Here is a 10192-nt window from a genome sequence, read left to right on the forward strand (position 1 = left end):
ACCATCCTGGCTAACACGGTGAAACCCCGTCTCTACTAAAAAATACACAAAAACTAGCCGGGCGACGTGGCGGGCGCCTGTAGTCCCAGCTACTCCGGAGGCTGAGGCAGGAGAATGGCATGAACCCGGGAGGCGGAGGTTGCGGTGAGCTGAGATCCGGCCACTGCACTCTAGCCTGGGCGACAGAGCAAGACTCCGTCTCAAAAATAAAAATAAAAATAAATAAAAAATAAAAAATAAAAAATAAAAAAAAATATCCTGTCAGGGATGCCCAATACAGCCCTGTGGGGTCAGCAAGATGGGTATGGCTATCCACATTTTAAAAGTATGAAAATTGCCGGGGGCGGTGACTTACGCCTGCAATCCCAGTACTTCGGGAAGCCGAGGCGGGCGGATCATTTGAGGTCTGGAGTTCAAGACCACCCTGACTAACATGGTGAAACCCTGTCTCTACTAAAAACACAAAAAATTAGCCGTGCATGGTGGCAGACGCCTGTAATCCCAGTTACTTGGGAGGCTGAGGCAGGAGAATTGCTTGAACCGGAGGGGCGGAGGCTGCAGTGAGCTGAGATGGCACCACTGCACTCCAGCTTGGGTGACAGAGTGAAAGTTCATCTCAAAAAGATTTTAAAAAGGCCGGGTGCGGTGGCTCATGCCTGTAATCCCAGCACTTTGGGAGGCCGAGGCGGGCAGATCATGAGGTCAGGAAATCGAGACCATCCTGGCTAACACGGTGAAACCCCGTCTCTACTAAAAATACAAAAAATTAGCCAGGCGTGGTGGCGGGCGCCTGTAGTCCCAGCTACTCGAGAGGCTGAGGCAGGAGAATGGCATGAACCTGGAAGGTGGAGCTTGCAGTGAGCCGAGATGGTGCCACTGCACTCCAGCCTGGGCAACAGAGCGAGACTCCGTCTCACAAAAAAATAAATAAATAAACATAAAAAACAAAATAGGCCTGGCACAGTGGCTCACTCCTTAATCTCAGTATTTTGGGAGGCCGAGGTGGGTGGACCACCTGAGGTCAGGAGTTTGAGACCACCCTGGCCAACATGGTGAAACCCCACCGCTACTAAAAATACAAAAAATTAGCTGGGTGTGGTGGTGGACGCCTGTAATCCTAGCTACCTGGGCGGCTGAGGCAGGAGAATCACTTGAACCTGCGAGGCGGAGGTTGCAGTGAGCCAAGATTGCGTCACTGCATTTCAACCTGGGCAACAAGAGCGAAACTCCGTCTCAAAATAAATAAATAAAAATATGGAAATTGAGACTTGCCCAAGTTTATTTGAGATGGGCTACTCAGCCCAGTGTCCACAGCTAGTCTCATCAAGTCAACCCTCTCAGATCTAGGCTGTGGCAGAGCAAGCCATACTTGGCACTAACGAGGACAGCTCCCATATTTGTGTCCCCCTCCTTCTCCTCCTCCCCAGAGAATGGCCAGTGGGAGATTATCCACAAGCCGTCTCGGCTAATCCAGCCTCCAGGTGATCCTAGGGAAGGGAGGGAAGGACAGCGCCAGGAAGTCATCTTCTACCTCATCATCCGCCGGAAGCCTCTCTTCTACCTGGTCAACGTCATCGCCCCATGCATCCTCATCACTCTTCTGGCCATCTTCGTCTTCTACCTGCCACCAGATGCAGGTAATGGGGGAAGGGGCTCCTACGCTTTTGTCATTGGCTCAGCTTCTTCCTCTTCATCCTTAATCCAGGCAAGGTTTTCCTGCCAATCCAAAGCATCATAGATTGGGCTTCAGCAATCCCACCCAGGCTCTGCCTCCCATTGACTGCCACCTTTCCCCTGCTCAGTGAAACTGGAATTCTTTCCCAATAGGAGTCCTAGTCTCTAATCCATAAAATCTTTACTCCTCTGAACCACAAACCTCCAGGCTTAGATAACTCTCCCATTGCCTTTCCCTATTCCTAACATCCCCTGCCCACTGTCAGAACCCCACTAATCCTTTATTTTTTTTTCGCTTTTTTTTTTTTTTTTGGAGACGGAGTCTCGCTCTGTCGCCCAGGCTGGAGTGCAGTGGTGCTATCTCAGCTCACTGCAAGCTCTGCCTCCTGGGTTCATGCTATTCTTCTGCCTCAGCCTCCTGAGTAGCTGGGACTACAGGCACCCGCCACCACACCCAGCTAATTTTTTGTATTTTTAGTAGAGACGGGGTTTCACCATGTTAGCCAGGATGGTCTCGATCTCCTGACCTCATGATCTACCCGCCTCGGCCTCCCAAAGTGCTGGGATTATAGGCGTGCGCCCGACCTTTTTTTTTTTTTTTTTTTTTGAGACAGGGTCTTGCTCTGTTGCCCAGGTTGGAGTGTAGTGGGGTGATCATAGCTTGCTACAGCCTCAAACTCTTGGGCTCAAACAAGCCTCCCACCTCAGCCTCCTGTGTAGCTGAGACCACAGGCGCCCACAATCATGCCCAGCTGATTTTTTTGTATTTTTGGTAGAGAAGGGGTTTCACCATGTTTCCCAGCCTGGTCTGCAACTCCTGAACTCAAGCAATCTGTCCTCCTCAGCCTCCCAACGTGCTGGGCTTATAGGCATGAGCCACCGCGCCTGGCTCCCACTAGTCCTTTAACCTCCTATCTCCCTGGGAAATATATAATAGTAATAGCCAACGTTTCTTTAGGAGGAAGCATAATAGGATAACTTTTGGCAAATTCCTTAAATTGCTTAATCTTTTTTTTTTTTTTTTTTTTTTGAGACAGAGTTTCGCCCTGTTGCCCAGGCTGGAGTGCAGTGGCGTGATCTCGGCTCACTGCAACCTCCACCTCCTGGGTTCAAGCGATTCTCCTGCTTCAGCCTCCTCAGTCGCTGGGATTACAGGTGCCCACCACTATGCCCGCCTAATTTTTGTAGTTTTAGTAGAGGCGGGGTTTCACCATATTGTCCAGGCTGGTCTCGAACTCCTGACCTCAGGTGATCCACCTGCCTCGGCCTCCCAAAGTACTGGGATATAGGCGTGAGCCACCACACCTGGCCAAATTCCTTAATCTCTATGTGTCTCAGTTTCCTGATCTGGAAGGGGGCCAACCATTGTCCCTACTGCATAGAATTATTTTGAGGATTGACTGAGTTAGTAGAACTCCGCCTGGCACCCAGTAAGTTCTATGTAAGCATTGGGTTTTGGGTTGTTTTTTGTTTTTCTTTTTTGAACACTTGCTATAAGGTAATTCATTTAACATGGTACATGTACTAATTCTAATCTTTACAACAATCCTGTGGGGTAAGTAACAGATTGTCATTCTCATTTTACGGTGGAGGATAAAGAGGCTGAAAGAGTTTAAGTCATTTGCCTGAAATCATTACACAGAGAGGGAAAGTGCTGCAGTTCCAACCTGGGTCAGTGGCAGTCTGATTCAGAGACCTGATATCCTTAACTCTAGTATTCAAAACATGTTTTCCTCCTCTCTGCCATCAAATCCTTTGTCTAAAGAAGGAGAGTGGGCCGGGCACGGTGGCTCACACCTGTAATCCCAGGACTTTGGGAGGCTGGGGCTGGCGGATCACTTGAGGTCAGAAGTACTCAAGAAACAGAGAGGAGGCCAGTGGAACTGAATGAAGTAAGCAGAGGGGAAAGCAGTAGGAGATGAAGTCCAGGAGCTCATGGGAAGGACCTATAGACCCTAATAAGGCCTTTGCTTTCATGCAGGAGATGGGGAGCCACTGGAAGGTTCTGGAAAGAGGAGTAATATGATCTGATTATATTTCTTTCTTTTTTTAGACGTAGTCCTGATCTGTCACCCAGGCTGGAGTGCACTGGCGCGATCTCTGCTCGCTGCAATCTCTGCCTCCTGGGTTCAAGTGATTCTTCTGCCTCAGCCTCCTGAGTAGCTGGGATTCCAGTCACACACCACTATGCCCCGCTAAATTTTTTGTACTTTAAGTAGAGATGCGGTTTTGCCATGTTGACTGGACTGGTCTCGAACTTCTGACCTCAAGTGATCTGCCCACCTCGGCCTCCCAAAGTGCTAGGATTACAGGCGTGAGCCACCACGCCCAGCTTGATTTATATTTTAACAAAATCAGTCTGGCTGCTCGGTTGAGAACAGTCAGCATGGGAGAAAAGGATGAAGCAAAGAGACCAGTTAGGAGGGCTTTACAATAATTCAGACCTAAGGTAATGTGCTTTGGAGCAAGGTGGTGATGTAGGAGGTGGGACTCGACTCCAGACCAAACTGAGGACTAGCTAGAACAGGAACAGGGAAGATGCAGCTTTCCATAAGACATACCCACCAGTGTGCCATGTCAGTTTACCATTGCCATGGGAACACCTGGAGTTACCACCCCTTTCCATGGCAATCAACTGATAACACAGAAGTTACTACCCTTTCCCTAGAAAGTTCTGCCTTAATCTGCATGCAATTAAAAGTAGGTATAGGCCAGGCACGGTGGTTCACGCCTGTAATCCCAGCACTTTGGGAGGCTTAGGTGGGCAGATCCCTTAAGGTCAGGAGTTCGAGACCAACTTGGCCAACATGGTGAAACTCTGTCTCTACTAAAAATACAAAAAATTAGCCAGGCGTGGTGGCATGCACCTGTAATACCAGCTACTCGGGAGGCTGAGACAGGAGAATTGTTTGAATCCAAGAGGCAGAGGTTGCAGTGAGCCGCGATCACGCTACTGCACTCCAGCCTGGGTGACAGAGTGAGACTCTGTCTAAAAATAAATAAATAAATAAGAGATAGGGAAGACTATGGGAGGAGTAGCTTTGGTAGTAAGAGAATTTAGTTTTGGTGATTTTGTTTTATTTTGTTTTTTGAGACGGAGTTTCACTCTTGATGCCCAGGCTGGAGTGCAATGGTACAATCTCGACTCACTGCAACCTCTGCCTCCCCGGTTCAAGTGATTCTCCTGCCTCACCCACCCTAGTAGCTGGGATTACAGGTGCCCACGACTACGCCCAGCTGATTTTTTGTATTTTTTGTATTTTTAGTAGAGACGGGGTTTCACTATGTTGGCCAGGCTGGTCTCGAACCCCTGACCTCAGGTGATCCAACCGCCTCGGACTCCCAAAGTGCTGGGCTTACAGGTGTGAGCCATTGTGTCTGGCTCAGTTTTGGACATGTTAAGTTTGAAATATTTATTAGACATCCAAGTATCCAGGAGAGGTTGAGTAGGCAGATGGATATATATCTGGCATTCAGGGGAGAAGTCCAGGGTGGACATACAAATGTAGGAATGATTTGCATGCAGATGGCCCTTTCAAAAGCTTGTTTCTTTCTTTCTTTTTTTTTTTTCAGACGGAGTTTTGCTCTGTTGCTCAGGCTGGAATGCAGTGGTGTAATCACAGCTCACTGCAACCTCCATCTTTCATGCTCAAACAGTCCTCCCAACTCAGCCTCCCAAACAGTTGGGACCACAAGCATGCGCCATTGCGCCTGGCTAATTTTATTTCATTTTTTCTTTTTGTAGAGACTGGGCACAGTAGCTCACGTCTGTAATTCCAACACTTTGGGAGGCCAAGGCGAATGGGTCACTTGAGCTCAGGAGTTCAAGATCAGCCTGGGCAACATGGTGAAATCCTGTCTCTACAAAAAGTACAAAAAGTGTGGCCAGGTGCGGTGGCTCAAGCCTGTAATCCCAGCACTTTGGGAGGCTGAGATGGGCGGATCGAGACCATCCTGGCCAACATGGTGAAACCCCGTGTCTACTAAAAAATACAAAAAAAAAACTAGCCGGGCGAGGTGGCGGGCGCCTGTAGTCCCAGCTACTCAGGAGGCTGAAGCAGGAGAATGGCGTGAACCCGGGAGGCAGAGCTTGCAGTGAGCTGAGATCCGGCCACTGCACTGCAGCCTGGGTGACAGAGCGAGACTCCGTCTCAAAAAAAAAAAAAAAAAAAAGTACAAAAATTAGCTGGGCATGTGCACCTGTAGTCCCAGCTACTCAGGAGGCTGAGGTGGGAAGACCACTTGAGCCTGGGAGGTGGAGGTTTTGATGAGCCATTATCATGCCACTGCACTCCAGCCTGGATGACAGAGCAAGACCCAGCCTCAAATTTGTTTTTGCAGAGATGAAGTCTCCCTGTGTTGCTCAGGCTGGTTTGAAACTCCTAGGCTCAAGCAATCCCTCCTCCCACCTTGGCCTCCCAAAGTGCCAGGACTACAGGTGTGAACCACTATGCCTGGCTGCAGAAACCTGTCTTTGAATGGCCTGGAAACATGGTCACTGATTATCACCATAGAGCTTTCCTTCTGGCAAAGTCTAATCCTTCTCTCTTCCTCTCTGCCCTCCAAGGAGAGAAGATGGGGCTCTCAATCTTTGCCCTGCTAACCCTTACTGTGTTCCTGCTGCTACTGGCCGACAAAGTACCTGAGACCTCCCTGTCAGTACCAATTATTATCAAGTACCTCATGTTTACCATGGTCCTCGTCACCTTCTCAGTCATCCTTAGTGTCGTGGTTCTCAACCTGCACCACCGCTCACCCCACACCCACCAAATGCCCCTTTGGGTCCGTCAGGTAAGAAAGATCTCCTCCTCCAACCCCAACTTTCCTTTTACAGACCATAGGGAGAACTATAGCTATGTGGTAGAGTGTTGAAGTGCCCAAGCCTGTTAGGTGTTGAAATGTTGCACAGTTAAGCTGGCCCCCATCATTATCATTTCACAGATCCCTTCCTCTCTTCATCAGTACTGCTCATCTCGGGTCCCAGGGAAATATTCTTAGGGTTAGGTACTATCAGATTGGAAGCCCACACTTTTCAGCTGGGATACCTCCCAACCCACTGAAGAGATTTTTTTTTGAGATGGAGTTTTGCTGTTGTTGCCCAGGCTGGAACGCAATGGCATAATCTCAGCTCACTGCAACCTTCACCTCCCAGGTTCAATTGATTCTCCTGCCTGAGCTTCTGAGCTTCTGAGCTTCCCGAGTAGCTGGGATTATAGGCACCCGCCACCACGCCAAGCTAATTTTTGTATTTTTAGTAGAGAGAGGGTGGCACCATGTTGGCCAGGCTGGTCTCGAACTCCCGACCTCAGGTGATCCTCCCGCCTCAGCCTCCCAAAGTGCTGGGATTGCAGGCGTGAGCCACCGCGACTGGCCCAACCCACTAAAGAGCTCTTAGGTCTGTGTGGCTGCATTTCTTTGCGTAGCTCGTTTGTGGAAGAATGTGCACGCACATAGGCGCGGGAATGGGCATGTGGAGTGGCGTGGTTGGCTGTTTTCCTTCTGGTCTGAAAGCATGAAAGCCCCCACCAATACGCCTCTTCTATTCTGCAGATCTTCATTCACAAACTGCCGCCGTACCTGGGTTTAAAAAGGCCCAAGCCCGAGAGAGAACTGATGCCGGAGCCCCCTCACTGTTCTTCTCCAGGAAGTGGCTGGGCTCGGGGAACAGATGAATATTTCATCCGGAAGCCGCCAAGTGATTTTCTCTTCCCCAAACCCAACAGGTAGGACCACGCCCATTACCCACATAAAAGGGAGAGGGAGAACTACAGTTCCCAGAAGAATGTGCCGAAGAAGCGGCCCATGCTCCCGGAAGATGCTGTGGTTGAGCATCATGGGAGTTGTAGTACCCCTGCTGCTCACATTGAGCGGAGGTGGGAACTAAAACGGAGGCGGTGGAAGAAGTTGCACAAGGTTAGAGAGATCACTGCTGTCGGGGAGAGCGTGAAGGGCACTCTCGGGTTTTGAGAACTGGCAAGTTGTTGGAGGCAGCTGGAGCGGGGCCTGGGTCGCTGGCATTGGCTGTCTTTGCATCTGGGCGTGGCCAGTCACTCCTCTTCCAGGTTCCAGCCTGAACTGTCTGCCCCTGATCTGCGGCGATTTATCGATGGTCCAAACCGGGCTGTGGCCCTGCCTCCGGAGCTACGGGAGGTCGTCTCCTCTATCAGCTACATCGCTCGACAGCTGCAGGAACAGGAGGACCACGATGCGGTATGTCCAACGGGAGTGGAACAAGGCCAGGCGTAGGCGACCTTGGCCCCACCCCCAAATTCCGCACCAGCACTCGCTTTTGTTTCTGTCGTGGTTTTTTTTTTTTTTTTTTTTTTTTTGAGACACTCTCACTCTGTCGCCCAGACTGGAGTGCAGTGGCGCGGTCTCGGCTCACTGCAACCTCCGCCTTTCGGGTTCAAGCGGATTATCCTGCCTCAGCCTCCCGAGTAGCTGGGACACAGGCGCGCGCCACCACGCCCGGCCAAACTTTTCTTTTTTTTGTTTTTTAGACAGTCTCGCTCTGTCACCCAGGCTGGAGTGTAGTGGTGCGATCTCGGCTTACCGCAAGCTCTTCCTGCCGGGTTCACGCCATTCTTCTGCTTCAGCCTCCCGAGTAGCTGGGACTACAGGGGCCCGCCACCACGCCTGGCTAATTGTTTGTTTTTTTTGTTTTTGTTTTTGTTTTTTTTTTGCTATTTTTAGTAGAGGCGGGGTTTCACTGTGTTAGCCAGGATGGTCTCCATCTCCTGACCTCATGATCCGCCCGCCTAGGCCTCCCAAAGTGCTGGGATTACAGGCGTGAGCCACCGCGCCCGGCCTTGCTTTCGTTTCTGATTGGACATCTTCCTAATTTGGTCCCACCCCCTGCTTACCTACTGGTTCTTTATGCTCATGCATTGCCTGCAGTCTTGCTCCGCTATTGCTCTGCTGGCTCTTGCCTCAAACCGGTGGTAGGAGGACCCAGGCGGGTACCGGTTGGGGAAATGGGAGGGTTTCCCTCGGGGTCTGGGCCCAGAGCTCAGGAAGTTTCCTTTGCCTACCCACAGCTGAAGGAGGACTGGCAGTTTGTGGCCATGGTAGTGGACCGCCTCTTCCTGTGGACTTTCATCATCTTCACCAGCGTTGGAACCCTAGTCATTTTCCTGGACGCCACATACCACTTGCCCCCTCCAGATCCCTTTCCTTGAAGACTGGAGGGTCGAGACCCAGGCCCTCTACCAGTTGAAGTGAGAGTCTGGTGATACTGTCATGCCATATCCTTCTCTGCCTCTTAGCTCCTTCACTAGGAATCCGGGCCTCTTATTTCGTTTCTGGGGACTGCACTGGACTGAGGGCTGGGTAGGCAGGTGTCTTGGACCCACCTGAAATGCACTATCATCTGATTTACTCTTTGGGATCTTGAAGAAGCTCTTTTGGGTATCAACACCTAGGTTGCCAGTGAAATAGAACAAAGAACAGGAACTAGATTGTAAGCCTTATGAGGTCAAGAAATGTGTCTTGCTCACTGTAACAGCCCCAGTGCCATGCACAGGTCCTGACCTATATAGTAAGTGCTTAACATTTGTTGAATAGGGGAAATAAATTTCTGGAAGTAAATACAGCAATTAGTAATGTTTATAAGCTGGGCATGGTCGCTCAGGCCAGTAATCCCAGTGACTCGGGAGGCTGAGGTGGGAGGATTACTTGAACCCCACAGTTGGAGACCAGCCTGGGCAACGTAGTGAGACTCTGTCTCTAAAAAAATAAAAATAGAAATAAAGTAGCTTATTGTTTGCATGTTGGGTCTTGTGGTCATTTTCTTTTTAACTTTCTGTAATTTATTATGTTTTGTAATGTGTACTATCTTTAGGATAAAAAAAAGAAGTTATTTCTACAAGCATGCATTGGTAATGAGAAAAAGAAGCATTTTAAAGACCTTCATTCAAGTTCCAGCCTTGGTGCTCACACGAGCCACTAGACTGCTCTGTACTTGTTTCCACATCTGTAAAATGAAACTAATGATAGCATATGCCCTTAGGACTGTCTGGGGATCACATGAGAAGATGGGAAAAAAGCACTATGCGGTGTGTATCAGAGGTTGCAACGGTGTGTTTTTTGTTTGGCCTGCAGAGTCTTAAATTTGCACCAGTTCACTGATTTTATTTTTTATTTTTGAGACAGAGTCTCGCTCTGTTGCCCAGGCTGAGTGCAGTGGTGCGATCTCGGCTCACCCCAACCTCCGCCTCCCGGGTTCAAGTGATTCTTCTGGCTCAGCCTCCCGTGTACCTGGGACTACAGACACACACCACCATGCCCAGCTAATTTTTGTATTTTTAGTAGAGATGGGATTTCACTATGTTGGCCAGGCTGGTCTCGAACTCCTGACCTCATGATCTGCCCGCCTCAGCCTCCCAAAATGCTGGGATAACAAGCGTGAGCCACCGCGCCCAGCCACTGGTTCACCGCCATTTATTTATTTATTTATTGGAGATGGGAGTTTCACTCGTTGCCCAGGCTGGAGTGCAATGGCACGACCTCTGCTCACTGC

General features: G+C 49.8%; 1 protein-coding gene across 1 annotated transcript in view; it reads left to right on the forward strand.

Annotated features, from left to right (window-relative positions):
* Window positions 1–9441, forward strand: part of CHRNB1 (cholinergic receptor nicotinic beta 1 subunit) — a 12518-nt gene extending 3077 nt beyond the window's left edge. Inside the window, exons 7-11 of the mRNA XM_023193259.2 lie at window positions 1428–1637; window positions 6242–6465; window positions 7225–7397; window positions 7737–7884; window positions 8712–9441. Coding sequence (XP_023049027.1) covers window positions 1428–1637; window positions 6242–6465; window positions 7225–7397; window positions 7737–7884; window positions 8712–8852 — 896 coding nt within the window. The 3' untranslated portion in view covers window positions 8853–9441. The remainder of the gene's footprint in view (window positions 1–1427; window positions 1638–6241; window positions 6466–7224; window positions 7398–7736; window positions 7885–8711) is intronic.
* Window positions 9442–10192: the final 751 nt, after the last annotated feature.

This window comes from Piliocolobus tephrosceles, chromosome 16 (genome assembly GCF_002776525.5).
Source record: "Piliocolobus tephrosceles isolate RC106 chromosome 16, ASM277652v3, whole genome shotgun sequence".
NCBI lineage: Eukaryota > Metazoa > Chordata > Mammalia > Primates > Cercopithecidae > Piliocolobus > Piliocolobus tephrosceles.